This window comes from Leptosomus discolor, unplaced genomic scaffold, assembly GCF_034619465.1.
Source record: "Leptosomus discolor isolate bLepDis1 unplaced genomic scaffold, bLepDis1.hap2 HAP2_SCAFFOLD_35, whole genome shotgun sequence".
Classification (NCBI taxonomy): Eukaryota; Metazoa; Chordata; class Aves; order Leptosomiformes; family Leptosomidae; genus Leptosomus; species Leptosomus discolor.
This window is the reverse complement of record NW_028237764.1, coordinates 1800343-1825663: the sequence shown is the minus strand read 5'-3', so window position 1 is coordinate 1825663 and position 25321 is coordinate 1800343. Positions and strand designations below refer to the sequence as shown.

The 25321-nt window shown below is 52.2% G+C and overlaps 3 protein-coding genes across 3 annotated transcripts; 2 read left to right on the top strand and 1 right to left on the bottom strand.

The window, feature by feature from the left end:
* Nucleotides 1-2883: 2883 nt before the first annotated feature.
* On the bottom strand, nt 2884-3849 carry LOC147412977 (olfactory receptor 14A16-like). The gene has a single exon (XM_086480844.1). It carries the CDS (start codon nt 3847-3849, stop codon nt 2884-2886), a length of 966 nt encoding a protein of 321 aa, XP_086336970.1.
* Nucleotides 3850-9330: 5481 nt separating this feature from the next.
* LOC147412976 (olfactory receptor 14C36-like) lies at nt 9331-10296 on the top strand. The gene has a single exon (XM_086480843.1). It carries the CDS (start codon nt 9331-9333, stop codon nt 10294-10296), a length of 966 nt encoding a protein of 321 aa, XP_086336969.1.
* An 11192-nt stretch (nt 10297-21488) lies between these two features.
* Nucleotides 21489-22442, top strand: LOC147412975 (olfactory receptor 14C36-like). The gene has a single exon (XM_086480842.1). It carries the CDS (start codon nt 21504-21506, stop codon nt 22440-22442), a length of 939 nt encoding a protein of 312 aa, XP_086336968.1. The 5' UTR covers nt 21489-21503.
* Nucleotides 22443-25321: the final 2879 nt, after the last annotated feature.

Genomic DNA, 25321 nt, shown 5'->3' with positions numbered 1-25321 from the left:
CCCTAAAGAATAATCCAATAAACATAAGGAAAAAATTTCTCACTGTGAGGGTGACAGAGCAGTGGAACAGGCTGCCCAGAAAAGTGGTGGAGTCTCCTTCTCTGGAGACATTCAAAAGGCGCCTGGACACCTTCCTGTGTGAGGTACTCTAGGTGGTCCTGCTCTGGCAGGGGGGTTGGACCAGATGATATTTTGAGGTTCCTTCCAACCCCAAACATTCTTTGATTCTGTGATTCTGTGAATGGAGTTCGAGCCAGATGGTGACTGGTCACAAGCAGTGTCCCCCTGTATTGGGACCGGTCTTGTTTAACATCTTTATTGATGAGCTGGATGAGGGGATCGAGTGCCCCCTCAGAGAGTTTGCAGATGGCATTAAATTGGGTGGGAGTGTTGATCTGCTGGAGGGTAGAGACCTCTGCAGAAGGATCTGGCCAGGCTGGATCAATGGGCTGAGATCAATTGCGTGAGGATTAACAAGGCCAAGTGCCCAAGTCCTGCTCTTGGGTCACAACAACCCCACGCAGCGCTACAGGCTGGGGATGAGTGGCTGGAAAGCTGCCCGACAGAAAAGGCTCTTGGGGTGCTGGTCGACAGGCGGCTGAACATGAGCCAGCAGTGTGCCCAGGTGGCCAAGAAGGCCAATAGCATCCTGGCCTGTATCAGAAAGAAGGTGGCCGGCAGAAGTGGGGAGGTGATCCTGCACCTTTACTCTGCACTGGTGAGGCCGCCCCTAGAATCCTGTGTGCAATTTTGGGCCCTTTACTGCAAGAAAGCCATTGAGGTGCTGGAGCGTGTCCAGAGAAGGTGGTGAAGGGTCTGGAGAACAGGTCTTATGAGGAGCAGCTGAGGGAATTGGGGTGGTTTAGTCTGGAGAAGAGGAGGCTGAGGGGAGACCTCATCGCTCTCTACAACTACCTGAGGGGAGGTAGTAGTGAACTGGGTGTTGGTATCTTCTCCCAAGTAACAAGCGGTAGGACAAGAGGAAATGGCCTCAAGTTTCTCCAGGGGAGGTTTAGTTTACAGGTGAGGAAAATTTTCTTTCCTGAAAGAGTGATCAAACATGGAACAGGCTGCCCAGGGAAGTGGTGGAGGTGTTCAAAACATAAGTTGATGTAGCACACAGGTCCGCACCGGGGGTCTGAGCCTGCTCAGGGGTGGAAGGCAGGGGGGAAAGAAGGGGAAGGGACAGGAGCGGAGGAGAGGGTAGGGGAGCTGCCATGGCTTTGCTCTGGATCACCAAGGCTTTCCCAAAATTCGGGTCTGTCTGTTCTCCAGCCACAGCCCTGGGCAGGAGGAGCAGCGTGGCAGGAGCTGTTCACATCGGCCAGGCCAGAACCTGGCAGGAGACGGGACTCAGCCACCTAGGACATCACAGGCACCTGCACAAACCATGACCTTGCTCCTGCCCTACTAGCTACAGTGCCACCAGGGTCATTACAAGGAGATGCACATGCCAGGGGACACCTCTGGCCGTGTACCCTGTTTGGGATCATGTGACATCACAACAACCTTGATGAGAGCTGAAGGGATCTTAAGAGCTCCTCAGCCACAAGTGACATCACAAAGCACCTGCACAACCCAGCTACTGCCTCCTGCCCACTCACATCTGCCTGGAAACAGGACAACACAAGCACCTCTACAAGCCACATGGCCTTTCATCCACTATCCCATACTCAGACAGCAGTTGCCTCAAAAGCACCTTCACAAGCCAGGGCGCTACTTCTGATCTTGGTTCAAGGAAGCCCATCCCAGGGCTGCATTCAGGTGTTTCCCAGGGGACGTTACGCTCAACGGGAAGTGACCTCAAGGCACTGTCTGTCTCACAGGCCTTCACGGAACCCCTAAGAACAGCTGATGGCCCTTGTGCTTGCTCAGGATCACCTCCCCACATGCACACAATGTGCATGCTTACGTCTGCTCTGTACAATGCAAACACGGACTCCTGACCTAGTCCTTTGGTGTCCCTCTGTTGAGGGACAAGCAACCCCTGTGAGCTGAGGTGAGAGGCCAGTGCTGGAAATGGTGGTTGTTATTGGCTGCTCTGTGAGGATGGGCCTCGGGCAGCTCCCCCAGGTTGTCCATGGAGCACAGGCACAGACCAGACCCCGCTCTGCGTGTCCTTCATGTCCCAGAGCAAGAAACAGAGGCCACAAACAGAGAACGTTCATCCAGTCGGCATGCTGAGGAGATCCCCACCTCAGGCACCTTGCAGACCCACGTGCCAAACTTGCTCCCCGGGATAGCAAGAGACAACTGGCCCGGGGGATCCTCAGGAAGGTCCTTTTGCCCCAGGGAAAGGGCAGCCTGACCCGAGCTGACACCCACACCAAAGGGTTTTTCTTTCCATGTCCCCCCTGCGCACACACACGATGCCCTGCTCTTCTCCCGGGACATCCCATCTCCCCACAGAGACTTTTCCCTACAAAGCTCATCTCTGCTGACCTGGACGGCCATTCCTGCACCCCCTCCCCAGGCTCCCCACAGACCCTGAACTGGTGGTGCTGCTCTGCAGAGCAAGTGGGCTGTTGTGGCCAGGGTCGTGCTGGTGAGGCTGAGAGGCAGACCCAGCTCAGGGTGGCTACTGCCCCCTTCACCTCAGCACACAGACGCTGCCCCTGCAGCTCCAGAGAAGATCTGGGAGAAAGGAACTCAGACAAACAAGTCAGTGCAGGGTCCTTTCTTTGGTTTAAACACACAGAGAGCACAGCTCCTTATTTACACAAAGTCTGTGGGGCACACAAGACAGGCAGATACTGACATAGAAACAAAATGTGAAATGACAGCATTTTTGTTGAAAACATTAATACAACAAAAAATCTAAAACCAAAGAAACCGAACAAAACTACCTCCCAAAACTACTGCTGTGACAGTAATGACATTCCATTACGAGTAACATGCAGAAGATGGGCAGTTCCTTTTTGCTTCTGAAAAACAACAAGTAATCTGTTTCCTCAGGGCATCCTTGAGCTCCTGGTTCCTCATGCTGTAGATGAGGGGGTTCACAGCTGGAGGCACCACAGAATACAGAACTGCCATCACCAGGTCCAGAGATGGAGAGAAGATGGAGGGGGGCTTCAGGTAGGAAAAAAAGCCAGTGCTGATAAACAGGGAGACCACGGCCAGGTGAGGGAGGCAGGTGGAAAAGGCTTTGTGGCGTCCCTGCTCCCAGGGGATCCTCAGCACGGCCCTGAAGATCTGCACGTAGGACACCACAATGAACACAAAACAAACAAAGCCTAAACACACACCAACCACAAGTAGCCCAGCCTCCCTGAGGTAGGTGTCTGAGCAGGAGAGCTTGAGGATCTGGGGGATTTCACAGAAGAACTGGTCCACGGCATTGCCCTGGCAGAGGGGCAGTGAAAATGTATTGGCCGTGTGCAGCAGAGCATAGGGAAAAGCAGTGCCCCAGGCAGCTGCTGCCATGTGGACACAAGCTCTGCTGCCCAGGAGGGTCCCGTAGTGCAGGGGTTTGCAGATGGCAACGTAGCGGTCGTAGGCCATGACGGTGAGAAGAGAATATTCTGCTGTGAGCAAGAAGACAAAGAGAAAAAACTGTGCAACACATCCTGAGTAGGAAATGGCCCTGGTGTTCCAGAGGGAATTGGCCATGGCTTTGGGGAGAGTGGTGGAGAGGGAGCCCAGATTGAGGAGGGAGAGGTTGAAGAGGAAGAAGTACATGGGGGTGTGCAGGCGGTGGTCGCAGGATACGGTGGTGATGATGAGTCCGTTGCCCAGGAGGGCAGCCAGGTAGATGCCCAGGAAGAGCGAGAAGTGCAAGAGCTGCAGCTCCCGTGTGTCTGGAAATGCCATGAGGAGGAACTGGTTGATGGAGCTGGCATTGGACATTATTTCACAGCAGGAATGGGAGACTTGAAAAAGGAGAAGATATTGACAAGTCAGGACAGATTTATCTGAGTAAGTCTTACACTATTTCCCATAGGTATCCACTACCATTAATTCTCTTTTTTTCAGGGAGGCCTTCCTTTACTTCATTTGTTAGTTCAGGATTTACTTTCAGAGAAGTCAGGCCTGTGCTATTGCAATGGTGTCAAAAAGCCCGTGCATTCGGTAGGTGTTCCTGGCAATGGGTGCCTTCAGTTCAGTGAGAGGTATTTGCCTCAGTGACCGTGTGACAATTGTCCCTATTTATTGCAGTGCAATGGAGTCAGCACCCAGACCAGTTGTGTCTGAGAGGGAAGAGCCCAGGGAGCGACCCAGCCCTTCCAACTCTGCGCTCCTGAACAGCAAAGTCTGGGTCAGAATCACTCTCCAATAGAACAGAACTTTTCTCCCCCCCCATTTTCCGTCTCCAGGCTCTCTCCAGACATGATAAGAGCAGCGTGCCTGTGGGGGAGAATGGGGTTGTCACTCAGTTCCCATCCTCCCCTGCTGAAGTCGCCTCAGCGTGGTAGAAGTTCACGTCAACCTCTTCACCATAGGGACATGCTCAGGTGCCCGAAAGACAGTGCCCAGCATCTCTTGAAGGGAGACTCAACTTGTTTCCAATTCCCACGTGCTGCATTGCCTAAAGCCCCCAGGGTCAGTGTCTCAAAATGCATTTGAGACACCCCCAACCCTCCCAGAGCCTGGAGCTTCCATATGCAAGAAAAAGAGCAGCAGGTATAAGAGAAAAAAAAATCACAAAGTAATACCCTGATCCCCCTGCAAATGGCGAACAGGAGAGGAAGGCAGCTGGCACTCGGGAAAGCCTTCTCCTTACACAGCAGAGCACAGCACCTCCACGTTGGTGACATCCCAGGCCGGTTGTTCTGTGTCCCTTTTCTCTGCAGAAGGAAGGGGTTTATATGTCAGGAGAGATGTACCTTTGCTCTACTGCAGCTCTGGCTGCAGAGGAGGCAGCGCCTGCCCTGGACCACCCACCTTGAGGGCAGAGGGTCTGCTGGGGAGGAGGGGAGACCAGGGAGGCTTGCTCAGAAGAAGCTCTCTGTGTTGGGTCAGGAGCTTTCTGAATTCCCGCTGCCATGACATTTCTAGTTTTCTGTGCACATGTCTCTGCTGCCTGGAGCTGTTTCTCCCCACATCTCCTCCCTGGCAGCACTCACACTTCCCATCCCACAAACTGTGTGCTCAGATCTGCCTTGCATACAACTCCTGGCAGCAGAGCATTGCCCAGAGGCACCTCCGTGGCTGCAGGCTCTGATGGGAACATGAATTCATTGTTGATAAGCCTGGAGAGGTGACGCTGGGGATGTCTGTAAGCCAAAGGTTTTTTATTTTTGATAATCCCAGATTTAGAAACCTCCAAGTGAAACACATCTGGACTTTCAATGCCTCCTCCCAAACTGAGAGGATAATTGCCATGTCCAAACCCTTCCTCCACCCCTGAGGCCACTCAGACTAGAAGACTGAAAGCACAGGCCCCTTCCCATTACACGTAAACCCTGCCTTGATGTGCTTCTTGAGAAGCTGCCTCTGCCAATGTCCTGGGGGGGATCTGGAGTTGTGAGAAGTCCTGATCAGTGCATCACCCTTTGAAAAGCAGAAGATCCCTGCCCTGCCCTGCTGGGGATCTCTCCTTCCACCCACAGCTTCTCCCCACAGCTCCATGAGGATGTCCCAGGGCAGGCCGTGTGCTGATGCTGCCTGGTAAGAGTCACTGTACAAGTTCACAACCTTTTGTGGTGAAGGGACTCCACTCAGAAGGAGAGCCTTGGGAACTGCTGGCTGCACACCCTCAAGTCGTGCCCACCAAGCTTCACACCCTCAAGCCACCTTCCTTGCTTTTATTTTTCCTTTCCGCTTCCCTTGTCCACTAATGTTGGGGGAGGGTAGTGAGCAAGCTGCAGGGTGGTGCCTAATTTTTTGCTGGGGTTAACCACAATATTTACAAACAAGGAAGAACTGGTGAGGAATGGAGGAATCCAGAGTGAGAAGGTAGAGTTGAGGATCCTAAGGAAAGGGAAGAAGGCAAAGAGAAAACAGACTTTGGATTGCTGAGGGACCTCCTTGGAAGAATCCCATGGGATACAGCCTGGCAGAGAAGACGGGAGCAGAGAGCTGTTTGATGCTCAAGGATCTCCTCTTCACAATCCAGAATGGTCCACCTTGACATGCTGGAGGTCAAACAAAAGTAGCAGGAGGCTGGCATGGCTGAGAAAGGAGCTGCTGGCTAAAACCAAGCATGAAGGGGAAGCCCAGAAAAGATGGTAACTGGCTGCCTTCCAGCCTCCTTGGTTCTGGGATTGTGGGAGGAGAGGGACACTCCAGAGCTCTCGGCAGCACTGCCCTCTTGCCAGGATCTCCCTTCGTCCAAGGCAGGCAAAGGCAAGGGCAAGGTGGCTCTGATGCTGAGGAAAGCTGGGGGTGTTCCATGAAGGCTACAGGTCCTGACCTCCAGCCTCTGGTTAGGGAGAACATGTCCCTCAGGCGTTGCTCAGGCCTCTCCTGGGGACAGTCTGATCTGCACAGTGCAGTTGAAAGCGCGGGTGTGGGACACTGTAGGACATCCTGTGGTGGAGACACTCAAGGACTCTGGCAAGACAAAAAGCCCCCAAGAGAGCCGAGGTCTTTCTCCCCTTGGCTAGGGCTGTTGTCTCAACCCCCAAGGCCTACCAGAAGACCCCTTCACCTTACGGCACCAGCACCTCAGTGCCTCCTCAACCCACCCAGGACAAACCCAGAAGCAGAGGACCTTGGCCCTGCCCTTGGCACTGCACATCCCCACATCACCCTGCCCCAGGAAGAACCCTGAGGAATGGCTGAGGGACAGGGTCTGCCTTGCAGGGGCTGGGGAGTCAGGGCTTTCTTTTGGCTTCATAAAGCACAGCAAGGTTTACTCAGCATCAGAGCCACCTTCACCTTGCCTTTGCCTACCTGTCCTCACTGCCTTCAGTTTTCTTTTTTAACCAGCCCTCACGGAGGCTTTGTCAGTAACGTCCCTCAGTGGAACCCAGAAATGCTCCAAGAACTTTGGAGTTTGCATCTGATTTTGATTCCTCCAGAGGTTTCCTCAGCTTCATCTCAGTGTCTGAGTTTCACAGACTTGTCACCAAAACCACCAGAGAGATGATTAAGAAGTTCTTGGGCTGTTGCTCTGCTGCTGATCTGGGCTGGGCTCCTGGGACAGAGAGAGCTCCTAGCAAGCAGGCAGAGCTGCAGGGAGACAGCTCTGCCCAGCAGCAGCTGCTCTGCCAAGCGCAGCAGGGCTGAGGGGGCTGCCTGTGGGCACCAAGGAGAAAGGAGCGGGGCAGAGAGAGGTTGAAGGCAGGGGAGAGGGGGAGGATGGCTGAGAGCTCACTGGAGGAGAACTCTTCCCAGCCTCTGACACAGTAAGTCTCTGGGTGCAGGGTGATGTGTCGGTGGCTCCTTGCAGGATCTCCTGAATGTGTCCAACCTCTGGGATCTGTCTGTGATGGAGAAGAGGAAGCCGGGCTGCAGAGCAGGGCTTCCCTCCTGCAGTGTGAGAGGGACAGGGCATGACGGCTGCCTTCTGGTGGGGATGGCTGTGGGTGTCAAGCTCTGTTGAAGGGTTGAGGTTGTGAAGGTGGGTGTGCAGCCAGCAGTGCCCAGAGCTGTCCTTCCAAGCAGGGTGCCTTCACCACAGGAGGCTGCGTCCTCGGGCAGGGACTCTGTCACCAGCCAGCATCAGCACTCAGCCTGCTCTTGGAGCTCCTCACGGAGCTGTGGGGAGAAGCTCTGGGTAGAAGGACAGATCCCCAGCAGGGCAGGGCAGGGCAGGGCAGGGCAGGGATTTTCTGCTGTTCAACGGGTGATGCACTGATCAGGACTTCTCACTGCTCCAGATCCCCCCCCAGTACATTGGCAGTGGCAGCTTCTCAAGAAGCACATCAAGGCAGGGTTTACCTGAATGGGAAGGAGCCTGTGCTTTCAGTCTTCTACTCTGAGCGGCCTCTGGGTTGGAGGGAGACTTTGGACATGGAAATTATTCTCTCAGTTTGGGAGGAGTCCCTCCCAAAACTCTAGATGTATTTCACTTGGACGTTTCTAAATCTGGGATTATCAAAAATAAACCACCTTTGGCTTACAAACCTCCTCAGCATAAACCCCTCCAGCCTCATCAGCAACTAACTCATGTTCCCATCAGAGTCTGCAGCCACGGAGATGCCCCTGGGCAGTGCTTGGCTGCCAGGAGGGGTCTGAAGGGCAGAGCTGTGCACACAGTGTGTGGGATGGGCTGAGTGAGCACTCTCAGGGAGGAGATATGCAATGTCAAATACAGAGAGGTTCTTCTGAGCAGGCTCCCTAGTCTTCCCTCGCCCCCCGTGGACCCTCTGCCCTTAAGTCTGGGCATCCAAGGCAGGTGCTGACTCCTTTGCAGCCACAGCTGCAGAAGAGCAAAGATCCGTCTCTCCTGACACATAGACCTCTTCCTTCTGCAGAGAAAAGTGACTGAGAGCAACCGGCCTGGGATGTCACCAGCATGGAGGTGCTGTGATCTGCTGTGGGAGGAGAAAGGTTTCCCGAGTGCCAGCTGCCTTTCTCTCCTGTTCCCAATTTGCAGAACGATCAGGGTATTGCTTTGTGGTTTTTTTTCTCCTGTTCCTGCTGCTCCTTTTCTTGTTTGTGGAAGCTCTGTGTTGTGGGGTGTGGGAGGGTGGGGGATGTCTCCAATGCATTTTGAGACACAGATCCTGGGGGCCTGTGGGCAATGCAGAAGTGAGACATGTAGTAAAGAAGTTGAGTCTGCCTTCCGGAGATGCTGGGCACTATCTATCATGCGCCTGAGAACTTCCCTGGGGTTAAATGTTGAAGTGCCCTTCCCCCGTGCTGGGGACACCTCATCAGGGGAGGATGGGAACCTCGTGACAGCCCCATTCTCCCCCACAGGCACGCTGCTGTTATCATGTCTGGAGAGAGCCTGGAGATGGAAAATGGGGTGAGAAACATTCTGTGTCGGCCGTGGGTGATTCCGACCCAGACTTTGCTGTTCAGGAGAGCAGAGTTGGAAGGGCTGGGTCCCTCCCTGGGCTCTTTTCTCTCAGACAAAGCCGGTCTGGGTGCTGACTCTATCACACTGTAATAAGTAGGGACAGTTGTCACACGGTCACTGAGGCAAATAACTCTCACTCAGCTGAAGGAAGCCATGTCCAGGAATATCTACCAACTGTACGGGCTGTTTGACACCACTGCAGTAACACAGGTCTGACTTCTCTGGAGCCCAAGGTCAGAGCTCCCGCTCGTCAATCCTGAACTCACAAATAGGAATTGACTGAAGTCCCCGCCCAAAAAGAAAGCCATTTTATGGTTAATCTGTGAGAAATGGCATAAGACTGGCTCAGAGAAATCTGTCCTCACTTGTCAATGTCTTCTCCTCTTTCAACAGTTCCCCATTCCTGCAGTGAAATAATGTCCAACGCCAGCTCCATCACAGAGTTCCTCCTTCTGACATTCACAGACACACGGGAGTTGCAGCTCTTGACCTTCGGGCTCTTCCTGGGCATCTACCTGGCTGCCCTCCTGGGCAATGGACTCATCATCACTGCCATAGGCCGCAACCCCCACCTCCACACCCCCATGTACTTCTTCCTCCTCAACCTCTCCCTCCTCGACCTGGGCTCCCTCTCCACCACTCTCCCCAAAGCCTTGGCCAATGCCCTGTGGGACACCAGGACCATCTCCTACTCAGGATGTGTTGCCCAGGTATTTGTTTTTGCCTTTTTGTGTACAGCAGAATTTTATCTTCTCACCGTCATGGCCTACGACCGCTACGTTGCCATCTGCAAACCCCTGCACTACGGGACCCTCCTGGGCAGCAGAGCTTGTGTCCACATGGCAGCAGCTGCCTGGGGCACTGCTTTTCCCTATGCTCTGCTGCACACGGCCAATACATTTTCACTGCCCCTCTGCCAGGGCAATGCTGTGGACCAGTTCTTCTGTGAAATCCCCCAGATCCTCAAGCTCTCCTGCTCAGACACCTACCTCAGGGAGGCTGGGGTGCTTGTGGTCAGTGTCTGTTTAGGCTTTGGGTGTTTTGTGTTCATTGTGGTGTCCTACGTGCAGATCTTCAGGGCCGTGCTGAGGATCCCCTCGGAGCAGGGACGCCACAAAGCCTTTTCCACCTGCCTCCCTCACCTGGCCGTGGTCTCCCTGTTTCTCAGCACAGTTTTTTTTTCCTACCTGAAGCCCCCCTCCATCTCCTCCCCATTCCTGAACCTGGTGATGGCAGTTCTGTACTCGGTGGTGCCTCCAGCAGTGAACCCCCTCATCTACAGCATGAGGAACCAGGAGCTCAAGGATGCCCTGAGGAAACTGATGACTGATTGCTTCTCAGAAGCAGCAATGAACTGCCCATCTTTTTCTGCGTATCACTAGTAATAGAACTCATTACAGGCCCAACATCTCTTTCGCAGGTTATTTGCTTTCATTTCTCTGGGTTTTTGCTCTTCTTGGTTGTATTAATGCTGTCCACAAAATGCTGTCATTCTTCATCGTATTTCTACGTCAGTGTCTGCCTGCCTTGTGTGCCCCACAGACTTGTGTAAATAAGGAGCTGTGCTCTCTGTGTGTTGAAACCAAATAAAGGACCCTGTACCTACTTGTTTGAGTTCCTTTCTCCAAGACCTTCTCTGGAGCTGCTGGGGCAACGTATGCGTGCTGGGGTGGAGGGGACAGTGGCCAACCTGAGCTGGGTCTGCCTCTCAGCCTCACCAGCATGGCCCTTTCCACCACAGCCCATTTGCTCTGCAGAGCAGCACCACCAGTTCAGGGTCTGTGGGGTTTCCACCACGCCTTACGGACAGGCAGTTACCAGTCCCCCAACCCAATAATGACACAACGCCTTTAACTTCTCCTGGGGAACTTGCTTGAGCAGTGCGGTCTGGGGATCGGTGGTTCTCCCCGAGAATCCCTCGGTGCCGGCTGGAGGTCCTGCCATCCCCAGGATCCGACGAGGTTAACAAGAAGTGTCTCAGTTACTGGTTATACTGGATACATAATACATAATAAACAGGTTCTCCTACATAAACAAGTTAATTCTTGTAACTCACTATCATCTCTCCACCTTCATCCTGTTGTGTGCAGTAGGTTCTTGAATCGAGTCAACGGGCTGCGCTGCGATCACCCGCAGACCCCAGACTCAAATGTGCCACCCTCCAATGTCCTTGAGTCAAAGCCTTTGGCTCAAACTGTCCTTTGGTCACGATTCAAAGACTGTTAACAAAAAGTTAGAGTAATAAATCCCACCTAGCAGCCATCCCTAAAGAAGAACATATTATCTTTGCCCTTAACCATGAACAGACCATCGGTTAATGAACACCTCTGGTCTAGGTAGCTTGGGACTCTACAGGGTATCTTAACAGAATATATACAATTGATTTTTATACATACAATGAATTTTTATAGCTGTTTGATACCATTGGGACAGGCTGGGGAAAAGCACGGGGGTCCTGGAGGCCAGTGCCTTTGCAGAGCCTTATGAAGAGGCCTGACAGCCCTTTCCTGGGGCGCTGGGTGGGACAGGCTGGAGAGGGCTTCATCTGCTGCTCCGTGTCTGGGGGAGGAGATGCAGCAGGTAGAGCTGTGTCATGTCTGCCCTGACCTCTTGAGGCCACGTCCTTTAGGTGGCTTCAGGTTTTAGAAGAGTGAACCGAAATCTTTTTTTAGAAGTAATTGCTGATGGATGTGAAAAACGTCTTGTGCTATTTTTGGTTTTGGTTGGATCTGCTGCTGCGTTGGTGCTTGATGCAGAGCCCTGGGGCTTAAGGAACTGCAGGGCTGCTTTTCCTTCTGCAAAGAAGCCGGGCTGTTGCCATTGCTTATCTATGGGAACGAATCGTTATGCTGAAACCAAATTCGGAGCTTCCAAACCCCCCTGCTTTCTAACGCTCCTCACCGAGGTGGGAGGACATCTGCAGCCGGGTGAGCATTCCGAGATGACCGCTCAGTAACAACAGGTGTCATGAAGCAGCGTTCTTTGTTGCAGCACTGGTCAGTACTGGGGATCGCTCTGCCACAAGTGGTCTCACAAAGCAGCTTAAGCACAGTTTAACTCGTGCCTATTCATTACATCTCTCAAAAGTAATTACAATAATCAGGATTTTCCTAGAATCCATTACTATATGCTAATTTTTTGGAACCTGCACAGTTAATTATGGTAGAGGACTCTTCTCCCTCTGGTGGTCTTCTGTAGTCTTCCTCACGTTGTCCTTCTTTAACCCCAACCGGTGCACATGCTTAAGTTGTCCTTTCAACATATTTTTGTGTCTCCTGGTCTCGTACTGTACTTGGGTGTTTTTCCAAGTTCTTGTTATTTACACACGTCGATAGGTCTGTATCTTCCAGACACCAAAGGCCACACAAACTGTTTTTCCTTGACACAAACACATGATCAAGTTCCCCATATCTTAACTTGTAAAAATATTATTCTCTAACAAACAGTGTAAACTACAGACAGAGGGTATAAGATCAACTGTTTCTCAAAGGCTACACTACGTAGTTTAAAACAGCCAGGCTTAACATGGTAAATACAAGGAAATCTTAGCCCTCTCATTCAACCCCTTTTATTTAATCTCTGCAAACTCTTTTACAGATCTTCTAAATTCTCATACTTCATTACTTGGGCTAAGGCCCATATTCTGCGAGTAAGAGTTCTAAGCTTACACCACATATAACAATTAAATTGGTAGCGAGGCAGGGGTCGGTCTGTTCTGCCTAGTAACAAGCGATGGAACAAGGGGAAATGGCCTTAAGCTGCACCAGGGGAGGTTCAGGCTGGAGATTAGGAAGAATTTCTTTACTGAAAGGGTTGTCAGGCATTGGAACAGCCAGCCCAGGGAGGGGATGGAGTCACCATCCCTGGAGGTGTTGAAAAGATGGGTAGATGTTGTACTTAGGGATGTGGGTTAGTGCTGTTGGCAGAGCTAGGACAAAGGTTGGACTTGATGATCTTGAAGGTCTCTTCCTACCAAAACTGTTCTATGATTCTAAAGAAGGTCATTAGCGTCACTACTGCGATCAGCATCAGGATGGGGTGCATCATAAACCCCAAAATTTTCTGGGCAGAAGGTGAATAACCTGAGACAATGTCCCACTAATTATGAGCTGTATCACCTACTCTCTGGCTTTATCGTTTTACTAATTTGTCCTTGGTGATTATTGTCTCTACCATGGCCTCATCCATGGTCTTCTTTCTTCATCTCCAATGTTCCTCTAATTCCACAGATTCCTTTAAAACCTTATTTTATTTTTCTGAAGAGGCTCGTATGACTTAGGTTCAAGCTTTCAGAACGCCAAGACATACTAGTTTGCTGCTCGGTATGGGCCTAAGGTACACATTTGCCCATGCCAGTTTAAATGAGTGAGATTTCTCAGGCACCCTACAAATGCAGTATCTAGACCAGATTTCTCTACTACTGCTCTGTTATTTGTTACGAAGCAAACATACCTCGCATTGACTTCCACCGACATTTCAAATACTTCAGGGGATAATACTGTCCATTTGCAGTTATTGATAGACTCTTCCCGTAGGCAGAGCTCATAAAGCTGAGACTGTTGGCCACATCCTTTCCCATTTAAGGTATCTTGACATTGGTCCAAATCATATGTTCGATTATCTGTCCCTATGTATTTACCTTTCGTTTCAGGTAACGGATATTCGTTCTTCCCAGACCCACAGAACAGTTGGTAATGTCAGAAACTTGCACAGGAGATCTTTCTGAGGGATGTTAAAATACATCATTTTTCCTGCACTCCATTGGATAGGACTTCACCCAATGCTGCGGACTGATCCACTGTTTCAATCATTGTCTCCACCGGAATTCATTATTCCTCATTAAGCCTGCCTGTACCTGGTCCTTTTGAGTAATTCCCCAAATAGTCTGTAAAGTACAAACCATCCAGCCCATGAATTGAGTTCGGGTTTTGGAGGTTTCCAATTGGTTCAGAATGCTCACCTCAAATAAATGTAAGAACCTGTGATCACAATTTAGGGACCGGATCTACGATTTAAAAGTGGTTGGTAACTATTCTGCCCGAAGTCGTCCAGATTGAGAAACATCGAACCCTGCTCTTCCTACTTTATTTTGCAGAGTTTCCAAATCCACAGCATTTAGAATCCCCATAACGGTCCCAGCTCCTCCGAATAATGTCTCCTACCAGGTGTGCTTTATCCTACAGGGAGGGGTAGCTGGGAGAGAAGTGTTGAAGTATAACACAGGTTTCTGCTGATTTGGTGCCATTTCCGCACAGGTAGGTGAGATTCTAACTAGCTGATCCTTATTAACTTTGGGTCTAGGATTGAGCATGGTAAGCATATCTCCCCACCAACTCCTGTTTCCTATAGGAGTAGCATTCATACAAAATAACGTCTCTAACTCCCTTGTTGATCAGGTACGGGACAGAGCAGCATTAATTGCTTCATTTCTTGATTGACATTGTGTTAAATCGGTTGATATGCCCATTATATTACAGCAAGATATGGCTCCTTCACTAAGAATTGGGATATTTGTCTCGACTAGCCTTGGACAGGAAAGAAAGACCCTCCTCTGCCATTCAGTTACGCTCCTGTTGGTAGGAGCTGGCCTCCAGCTTGAACAATTACCCCTTAGGGTAATATTTAGAATCTTACTGTTCTGATTTGCTGGGCACATAAAATCATCTCCTTTCTGAATTGTGGTCACATTCACCCATCCACACGATCCACGCAGGCAACTCAAATAACCTCCTCCTGTTAAGGGCCAACCGGGGGAAAAGGCAACTCTTTCCATTCCCCACCCTAAAATGACACATAGAGCTGTTAACTTCATCTCTTCAACAGTCTCACGGAAGTTGGCCCAGTGACATCAGGTCTTCACAGTGTTGGTGCTTTCTTAACTCTGGAGAAGCGGATCCACGCGGTGAGTTCCTGGACCTTCACAGCAGTGTAGGCAGTTAGCAGCGCTTGAAATGGTCCCACCCACTTCTCATCCAAGGCAGATCCGGAAATGCTCTTGACGTACACCCACCCTCCTGGTTTGTAGGAGTGAACAGGCGCATCCAGTCCTGCGGGATGACTAGATAGCACCAATTTATTAATACCTTTCAATACCAATCCCAAAGATATGACATACTGATTAATCTGATCCTCTCCTATTCGTTGAATATTCTCACCTTTAGAGTGAGTGGGAAATGACCTACCATACATTATTTCAAAAGGGCTAACCTTTTATTTGGTTCTGGGTTTTGTTCTTCGTCTTATTATTGTTAAAAGTAAAGCTTGGTCCCACCTTAGAAAGTTTGCTTGGTAGATTTTACTTCATTGTGTCTTAATGAGGCGATTCATCTTTTCTACCTGTCCACTAGCTTGGGGTCGGGATGCCGTGTGGAGTTCCCACATTATTCCCGAATATTTACTAGCCTGTTGAACTACTTGACATACCAAACGAGGTCCTCGATCCAAGGACATTGTCTCAGGTACCCTCAATCTTGGAATAATTTCTCTTAGGAAGTTCTTAGTTACTTCCCTGCCCTTATTAGTTCTCCATGGAAAGGCTTCAGGCCATCCTGAAAAGGTGTCAGTTGGTACTAAGAGGTATCTGGACCCTCCTTTTCTAGGGAGTTCTGAAAAATCTATTTGCCACCCTCAGCCTGGTACATTCCCTTTTCCTGTGTTCCCAAATTTAACTCTAGTCTCTCTCTTTGGGTTATGTCTTAAACAGAGCTCACACCTCTCGGTAAATGACTTGATTTCTGTAACGTGTTCTGGCCACAAATTGTCGAGATAAAAAGGTGTAGAGTGCCTCTGCTCCCCAAGGAGATTGACCATGTTCTGACTTTACCAAATGTCATAGAATATGAAAGGGAACTACTATTCTCCCTCTTTAGTTTTAACGCAACCTTGTTGTTCTGTTTGTGTGTCTAAGTCTTTTCTTAATTTTGGATCCTTGTCGTCATCCTTTACCTGTTCTGGTAGTGGCAAAGTTCTTTCAGGAATTTAATTTAATACTTCGCTTGGTTCTGCAGCCTCCTTTGCCCCTCGGGCTGCCAATTTATTTCCCAGTTCTTGGGCAGTATTCCCTTTCCGATGTCCTCTGCAGTGCATAATAGCTACTGCAGTTGGTGAGGGCACAGCATCTAACAATCTCAAAACAACATCTCCAGGTATAATATGTTTTCCTTCTGCAGCTGAAAGTCCTCTTTCCTTCCAAATAACTCCATGGGCGTGTGGAACTCCAAAAGCACACTTGAAGTCTATCCGGATCGTTACCCTTTTATCTTTCCCTGGCTCTGGGGCTCTCAGCAGAGCTCTTATTTCCTCCGGCTGGGCTGACGTTTCTTTGGGTAGAGACTTAGCTTCAACTACCTGTTCCTCTGTAGTTATCACTACCCAGCCATCCTTTTCCCATTTTGAATGAAGCTGCTCCCTGCTCCCAGGTTCCAGTTGGCATCTTCTGTCAGGTCCAGTCTGCTCACCGGCCGATTCCTCGTCCTGCTTGGAGGAGGCTGTCCTGTAAGGCCTAGCAGGTTGCCTGGGCATCTTCACCCTTCAGAGCTGCTTCCCATGGCCCCACTTGTGTCAGTCTCCTGAGGACATCAAAGTCTTCTCCTCTGCAGTCCCAGGTCTGTGTTCTGCTGCTGGCCTTCCTCGCGCCCCTCTCCTGCCTGGGACCCCCCTATTTCCTGGTCACAACAGCCAAGGCTGACACGGATTATAGCGTCCCTGAGCAGCTCTTCCTTGTTTGCCACGACCAGGTCCAGGGGAGCATTCCCCTTGGTGGCCCTTGTAGCATCTCTGCTCAGAAGTCATCCCAGCAGCCTCCACACTGTTGGCACTGGGTGGCTTTGTATGGCCAGGGGCTGCCAGGGCCCTTCCCGTTCCCAACAGGAACCTGCTCATCAACCTGGACACTCCCAGACCTTTTCTGCCTACCCGCCCTCATCAAGTAGTTCATAACTGCCAAGACAGTGTCACCCTCACTGTCTTCTCCTCTAACCCTCACTCACACAAGTTAACGCAACCTGTTGCCCATCTTGTTGAGGAGCTTCATGTATCTGAGCTGCTCCTTCACACTGGGGGCATGCCCCCACCCTCATCCTCCTTGCCACTGCCTCTGGCACAGCCTGTATCCTTCCAGCGCAGCACCAGTGCTCAGCAAGCTGTCCCACCACGCCTTGTTTAGTGCAGAAATGTCACAGGGCTGTGACAAGCCATGGGGGCTCCTCCTGGCCATGAGTATTTGGGCCACAGCCCCTCAGCTGTGTCACCGTAGGGGAACACAGACTTCTCAGAGGGAAACCTGGGCACTGATCCTGACCAGAACACCATTGTACCTCGGGCAGTTAGTGCTGTGCTGCGCTGTGCTGCACGTACAGCGTGGCCTTCAAACCCGCGCTGTGCTGCCCAGATCCCTTGGGAGCAGGACAACCTCAGCAGCATGTGGTCACACAAGAGCCTGGAGGCAGCTCCCACTCTCTACCGGACATTACACCTCCTGCGTGGCCTTGCCTCTACCTAACACAGCACCAAATAGTTCTCACGCAAAAATCATTTTCATTTGACTGTAGAGATGATCAATAGAGTTGTTTCCTCGTAAGAAAATCCTATAGCAGCTGGAATGACCAAAACTGGGGCCTGTCCTCTATGGATGGGGTCTGCATGGTTTGCTGCATTCAGGTCGAAGGCCCGTTCAGTGCCACATGCCCTGGGGTTCCCATCAGTTAAAGGGACCTACGATTATCTGCATGATTCTCTCCTTATAATGTCAGTGCTAATCAATAGGGTTTTAAAGATACCTCACCGACTCTGAGTGCTGTTCTTAGTGGCATAGTGATGAACCAGTGCCTCCTGGTTCAGCTATCTTGGATGCAGCCCCTCCAGTCGCATGGACTGGGAAGAGTACAGTTTGCTCAAGTAACCCCTGCCTTGACCCCCATCCATCCCATGTTGCTCTCCTTCAAAGGCTGCCTCAAAGCTCAAAGGCCTTGGAGACCTTGCTGGTAGAAACTGAGGCAAAGGGGTCACAGACCATCTCAGATCTATCCACACCTGCTCTCACTAAATTCAGCAGTGGCCCTATATTATCGCTTTTTCTTCTTTAACAGTTTCTGAAGGACCAAAAATTCATCTTGGTGCCCTTGAATTCCTCTTTGAGTTCCAGTTGGGTTATGATATGGACCCTTCCTGTGCTTGGAGGACGCTGTCCTGGAAGACACAGTATCCAGGCACACGGTTAAAATTCTTGGTCTTTGCATGGATTTTATCCTCAAGGAGCCGGTAAAGATCCCTGTGTGATCTGCTTTGTGCTCATGCAATGCCTGACGCTGGTGGGCAGAGAAGGGACAGTCTTTGCCGCTCTCCTGGCATCTGAGGACTCATCGATCGTATCAGTCAATGGCACACGGGCACCAAGTCAAGCTCTCATCGATGCTGTCTGGGGCCTCTGTGACAGACCTGCCCTAATGGGAATTGCTTTCCTGTAGGTCCTGTGCTGTCCTGTGCTCATAAATGATCCTTGAGATGTTGCCCTGTCTCTATAAACTTCTCCATTAGAGCCTGCAGTTACCTGTGTGCCTCTTACATCACCTCTGGCAACTCAGATGTGGCCAGGGTTTTGCATCTGAACACCTCCCTCTTGTCTTTCACCTCCATGAATTCCCAGGGGAGCTGAGAAAAGACTTCTCATATGCAGGTGCTTATTTTATGCAGAGCTGAAGAGAGGCCAGAGGAATCCCACCTCCTGTGGGTCTGTGGCAGGCATGGGAGGGAACTGAGTCTCCTTCGAATGCCAGGAATAGAACTGCAGGGTGAGATGTCTCCATTGATTCAGCTGAATCTCTTCCCTCAGCAGGGGTAAAGGAGGTCCCTGCCTGTCACTGCCTGGGTGTCCTGTCTGATAATGAGACAAAAAAAGGTGATTTTTTAGGTGTAACTTTGTCTCTGAAATCTTTTCTCTCTCCAGCTGAGAAAGAAAAACCTCAGGATGACTTCAGCCTGTTTGAGAGCAGGTTCTCCTGGAGCCCCAGGGACAGCTGGAGGGAGCCCAGAGGGGGCAGAGAAAGGGCTGCCTTGGGCTGCTCCCCTGCTGCTGAGCTGGGCTGGGCTCCTGGGGTGGAGGGAGCTGCTGGCAAGCGGGCAGCGCTGCAGAGAGACAGCTCTGCCCAGGAGCAGGGCTGGGGGTGCTGCCTGCAGGCAGGGAGGGGAGAGGAGCCAGGCAGAGAGAGGTTAAAGGCAGTGTGGGGTGGGAGGAGAAAGGAGAGCTCGCTTGGAGAAACATCTTCAGAGCCCTTGACATGGTAAGTCTGTGGCTGAAGGACGGTGCAAGTGCCTGGAACGATCTCCTGAAGCTGGCCCACCCCACAGCCTGCAGCTTCCCTGCTGCACTGTCAGAGGGACAGGGCATGTTGGCTGCAGAGTGGGAAGCCGGGTGTGCAGCCAGGGGTGCCCAGGGCTCTCGTTCTGAGCAGGGTCCCTGCATCCCAGCAGACTCTGTGCCATTCCAGGGACTTTGTCTCCTGCCAGGGTCAGCACTCAGCCTGCCCAGGGAGCTCCCAACAGCAGCGCAGGGAGAAGCTGTGGGTGGAAGCAGCAGGTGGTGGCAGGAGAGGGTCCTTCTGGTTTCACGAGGGTGCTGTGTGGCTCAGATCTCCTCACAGCTCCTCAACCTCCCCAGGACATTTCTGAGGGCACTTTTCAAGGGCAAGGTAGGGATCACTACAAAGGTAAGGGGCTCTCCTGAGTCTGTGTTCTCAGTTTCTTACTGTTGGGGATTTGGGGGGAGAAAAGGCAAAGGAGCTCTCGTGCTTGAACAAGTCACTCAGCCTGCTGAGCTGTAAGCGAGAGTCCCCAGTAGATCTGACAGCAGCCTCCGAAAGTGCCTCCAGCCACTCCTCTGCCTACGGACAGCACCAGCATCACCTTTGCTGGACCCAGCAGTGTTGGTCTGACCTGCCCTTTTCCACCTGCAAACAGGAAGATGTCCCTAACAAGTCCCCTACAAGCAGTTGTGCGTGTGTAGGGCTGGGATGAGTGCACAGCGGTTGGGATGGGATGTGTGAGTGCTGGCAGGGAAAAGACAAGGGGCAGGGAAACACCTCGCAGAAGAAAACTCTCCAGGCAGCAGGGATATGATCTGGGAATGAGAGGAAACTAAAACCAGGAATGTTGTGGGAGGGAGAATTCAAAAACCTCCTGATCCTCCCCTCCCATGCAGAGCCCTTCCTCTCAGCCAGCCCCCTTGCCTCCCCTCCCACCCACCAAAGCCTCTGCCCTCAGGGCTCCGGGGGTCCAAGCCATGAAGCAGCTCCTCTGCAGCCAGAGCTCCAGCAGAGCCGTGCTGCAGCTCTCCAGCCCCGTGCCCAGGGCCCTCTGCAGAGCACAGGGGCTGAGAGCAGCTGCCCGGCCATGTAGGGGTCTGGGAGGTGGCGTGCCCAGCTGGGGCAGGGGGATGCTGCCCTGAGTGCGCGGCTGCCTCTGCCCTGGCCTCTCTCAGCTGGACCCTCCCTGCATTTTCCCTTCTCTCTCTTATTTGCGTTGTCCTCTTGTTCTTGCTGTCAGTCTCTGTGGGGATGGGAGCTTCATCTGCAGAGTCACACACTGACCTTGGGTGTGCTCCCATGCAGGTGTGTCCGTGGGAACGAGTGTCCCAGCTGTCCTGTCACCTCCTAGGGTCTGGTCCATGCAGTCCGTGGAGCCTGAGTAGGAGCTGACTCTTCCTTTTTGAGATGCCGTCTCTAGGGCACTTGGTTGTCTCCTTGAGGTGTCCTTGCCAGCTTTGAGCTGCCCTCCAGGATGCAAAACTGTCGAGTAGAACCTCCGTTTTATCTGAATGCCATGTGGAGAACGGAAAGACTTCAGAGCTGTGGAAATACTGTTGAGTTGGTGAAATGAGGCAAGAGTGTCCTTGGATAGAAGTGGGGTGCTGGGACCTTGAGAAAGGGTGGGACATTGAGTGGTGTGCACTGGATCCCTCTGCTCCCAGCAGGGTCGAGTTGCTTTTCAGGGTAACATGGGATTGTGATCCTCCTGCACCTGAGAAAGGTGCAAGCCCAGGGCAGCTGGGCACAAGGCGGAGGGACAGACCAGCTCCCCTCCCTCTGCACTAAGCACAGGCAATCCTCCTGCCTCACAGGGCTCTGCCGTTCCCTTCCAGTGCAGCAGGAGTGCTGAGGGTTTCTGGCATCCAAGAAAATTGCCAGGGGAAATGGGAGAGCTGTAACCCCCCCCCCCCAAACCTCTCTGACTGCCTTCTGCCCTCCTGGTTCCTTGGCATGGGGAGTGCAGGTGCTGACCAGCCCTTTTGCATTAGGAGTGGTTTCTGCTGACAAAGTCGAAGCCCAGGACTGGTCTCTGCCCCCTCTGTTCCCGTGAACCCCCTGCTGCAGAGCAGGGCTGACGCCTTGGCTGCCAGCAGGCACAGGTCCTGCTCCTCATGAGACACCAACGAGAGCTCCAGCCACAGAGCTGAAGGAAGAGCTTCTAGAAATGTGTGTGTGTGTGTGTGTAGAGGGGTGAGGGGGTATGGGAACTGGCTTTCATGTTTTAGAAAGTCTCCCCTAATTTATTCTTTTTCCCTCCTAGAACAGTCCCCCACACCTGACAGCAGCAAATGTCCAACAGTAGCTCCATCACCCAGTTTCTCCTCCTGACATTTGCAGACACAAGGGAGCTGCAGCTCTTGACCTTTGGGCTCTTCCTGGGCATCTACCTGGCTGCCCTCCTGGGCAACGGACTCATCATCACCGCTGTAGCCTGTGACCCCCACCTCCACACACCCATGTACTTCTTCCTCCTCAACCTCTCCCTCCTTGATCTGGGCTCCCTCTCCACCACTCTCCCCAAAGCCATGGCCAATTCCCTGTGGGACACCAGGGCCATCTCCTACGCAGGATGTTTTGCCCAGTTTTTTCTATTTCTCTTTTTTATACCGGCAGAGTATTTTCTTCTCACAGTCATGGCCTACGACCGCTACGTTGCCATCTGCAAACCCCTGCACTACGGGACCCTCCTGGGCAGCAGAGCTTGTGTCCACATGGCAGCAGCTGCCTGGGGCAGTGGGTTTCTCAATGCTCTGCTGCACACGGCCAATACATTTTCACTGCCCCTCTGCCAAGGCAATGCTCTGGACCAGTTCTTCTGTGAAATCCCCCAGATCCTCAAGCTCTCCTGCTCACACTCGGGCTTCCTCAAGGAGGCTGGGCTTCTTGTGGTCAGTGCCTGTTTAGCATTTGGGTGTTTTCTGTTCATTGTTGTGTCCTACGTGCAGATCTTCAGGGCCGTGCTGAGGATCCCCTCTGAGCAGGGACGCCACAAAGCCTTTTCCACCTGCCTCCCTCACCTGGCCGTCGTCTCCCTGTTCATCAGCACTGGCATGTTTGCCTACATGAAGCCTCCCTCTATCTCCTCCCCAACCCTGGATGCTGTCGTGTCATTTCTGTACTCGGTGTTGCCTCCAGCAGTGAATCCCCTCATCTACAGCATGAGGAACCAGGAGCTCAAGGACACGCTGAAGAAACATTTTCAATCACTTGTCTCTCAGCAGCAATGAGTTGCCCATGGCTCATCACAAGCGATTTCCCATTCTCTCAGCAACCTCCTGGGCTTTGGACATTTCACCCAGGAGAACTCTTTTTCCTCAGGAATGTCTGAAGCCACTCCACTTCTCCAAAAGCAGGATCCCAGCCTATCTGACCCAGAGGCCTTTGGACTTGTGTTTGGCACGACGGTACAGCTGGTCTGCTGTGCTGTATCTCTGTAATAAAAGGGCATTTCCTCAGTGCTCGTGTCTGAAGGTTGGAGGTCTTCTTCCAAAGCTGCAATTGGGGACAGGCTGAAGAAATACCCGCCCTGAGGCCGTGCTGCTGTGCTTGGGTTCTCCATGGGCTCACGGAGCAGTGTATGGGCTTGGATTCTTGTGCTGTGGAGAAGGGCTGGCCTAGAGGGGCTGCTGGCAGTGGGCTATAAGGATCTGTTGGGGAGACGAGCAGCAGACACAGGGAGATGCTGGCCTCCATCTCCTCATGCCTTGGCTCACCCCGGACCTAGAGGGGGTCCCTCAACCACCCTGTCTGTCTCCTAGAATCTTTTGTGCACTTCAGAGGGGCTGGGGCTGTGGGGGGAGTGCCCAGAGCTCTGCAGCACCCTGCAGTGGACAATTTTATGGGGCCAGCCCAGACTGGGTTGATTGCCTGGACAGGGCAGGGAAAAGCTCAGGAGAGTTGGGGAGAACTGGGGAGGGCCTGAGGTGGACTGGAAAGAGCCCAGGAGAGGAAAATATCAGTGTAGAGCTAAGTGGTATGTGCTTAGGGTGGGGGCAGCCAGAGGGTGCTCCCAGGGCAGAGCCAGGCCTTGTGCTGAAGGAAGCAGGCAGCAATGATACAGAAGAGAGGGGCCCAGTCTCTGCCTTGGTCGCTGGACACTTCAGGGAAGCTGCCCCAGGAGAGTTGTCCCACATCAGTCCCATACACCAGCCATTTCCATCTCTGGTCCTACAGCCCAGCTCCGAACAGGGACCTTTGCTGCATGGTAAACTCTGTCCTCTTCTGGGGCTCAGTGATACCCAAATCCCCTCTCATTATTAATAAAAAAGGGATCCAGTTTCCTACTGACACTCATTACACACCAAATCCCACAGCTTTGCATCCGTCAGTACATAACAGTTCATCTCTGCCACTCCTGCTTCCTCACACTTCTCCCTGCTTCCAGTGTGAGTCTTCTCCATGGGATCCCACTGTATTTGTGCTCAAGGCTATTTCTGGTTCAGTTCTTTCTGTCTTAATTTTCTCACTTGTTCTCACAGGAAATTTGTGGTTTGAAGGGACGTCTGGAAATCATTTAGTCCAACCCCCAGCTGAGGCAAGGGCAGCTGGAGCAGGTTGCTCAGGACCATGGCCTAGGTGGGTGGATGGAGACTCCACAAACTCACTGGGAAACTTGTTCCAGTGGTTGACCACCCTCACAGTCAAAAAGTGTTTCTTGGCTTCAGATGTAATTTCATGTGTTTAAGTGTGTGTCCATCACCCCCTGTCTTGTCATTGGGAACTCCTGAGAAAAGTTTGCCTCCCTGGTCTTCATGCCCTCCCATCAGGTATTCCTACACATTAATACAATCCCTCCAAGCTTCCTTCTCCAGACTGAACAGTCCCATATCTCTCAGCCTTAACACCTACAAAAGCTGCTCCAGTCCCTTAAACCAGCTCTGTGGCCCTTTGCTGGACGTGCTTTAGTAGGTCAACAGCTTCCCTGCCCTGGGCAGCCCAGCACTGGACACAGCACTCCAGGTGTGTCCTCACCAGTGCTGAGCCGAGGGGAAGGGTCACCTCCCTCCACCTGCCAGCAACACCTTTCCTAATGCAGCCCAGGAGCTTTTGGCCTTTGCCACGAGGGTGCACTGTTGGCTTTAGGCTCAGCTTGTCCTCCAGGACCCCAAGATCCTGCTCTGCAGAGCTGTGTCTCCTTGCTTGGCCCCAGCAGGATGTCCGCTGTGTGGCTGGATCACAGGCTGTCCTCCCCCAGGGACATTCCAGCAGCATCAGCTGGTCCTTCTTGGAGATGGCCTTCACCTCTGGCACAGGCCCCACCGTGCTGCAGAGTGCCCTGGCACAGCCAACCCCTCTCCTGCCAGCGCTGCACAGCCCAGGCCTCTTTCTCTCTGCCCTCGGGCACTGCAGCTCTTGCTCTCGTGGTGAGAACCTCAGCCATCAGCACGTTGCCACCTGCCATCCCCTCCAGCGTGCCTCTGCTGGCAAGCAAAGCCTTTCCACACACGGCGTCCCATCTCTTGCCACCACGTTTCCATGTGACAAGGCCGCCCTTGGCCCTGGTGCCACGTCTGAGGTGCTGCAGCCCAAATGGGCCCCACAGCCCGGGGCACAGAGAGCAGGAGCCCCGTGTGCCACCACAGAGCTGTGACAGGAGTGGAAGAAGGGCTGAGGTGGGGAAGGACAGCTCCCACGGCTTTGGTGGTGGGGGGAGGTGCAGGGTCTTTAGGAGAGACCAACAGGGAAGATGAGGAGGAGGGGATCTCTTGTTTGATGTCAGGGCAGCTCAGATACCTGAGCTCTTTGATTGGACAGGCAAGAGTGTAGGTGAGAGCTGTGTGTAGGTCAGAGGAGAGCCCAGAAAGGAGGTCACGGTGGAAGGAATTAGTTTATGGTTTGAGCCTGGCCAAGAGCTAAACACGCAGAATCCGTTTCTCACTTCCCCCTTGCACCTCCAGCTGGATGGGGGAGAGAATCAGAAGTGACAAATCAGTAAAACTCATGGGTCAAAACTGAGACAGCTCAAGGTGTGAAGCAAAAGCTGTGTGTGCAAGCAAAGCAAGATGAAGAATTCATTCCCTTCTTTCCATGGGCAGGCAGGGGTTTTGCCATTTCCAGGAAAGCAGGGCTTCATCACAGGTATCAGTGCCATGGGGAGACAAACACC

Excerpts from the sequence above, each read along its gene's own strand:
- LOC147412977 (XM_086480844.1), bottom strand. The coding sequence starts at position 3,849 with ATGTCCAATGCCAGCTCCATCAACCAGTTCCTCCTCATGGCATTTCCA.
- LOC147412976 (XM_086480843.1), top strand. The coding sequence starts at position 9,331 with ATGTCCAACGCCAGCTCCATCACAGAGTTCCTCCTTCTGACATTCACA.
- LOC147412975 (XM_086480842.1), top strand. The coding sequence starts at position 21,504 with ATGTCCAACAGTAGCTCCATCACCCAGTTTCTCCTCCTGACATTTGCA.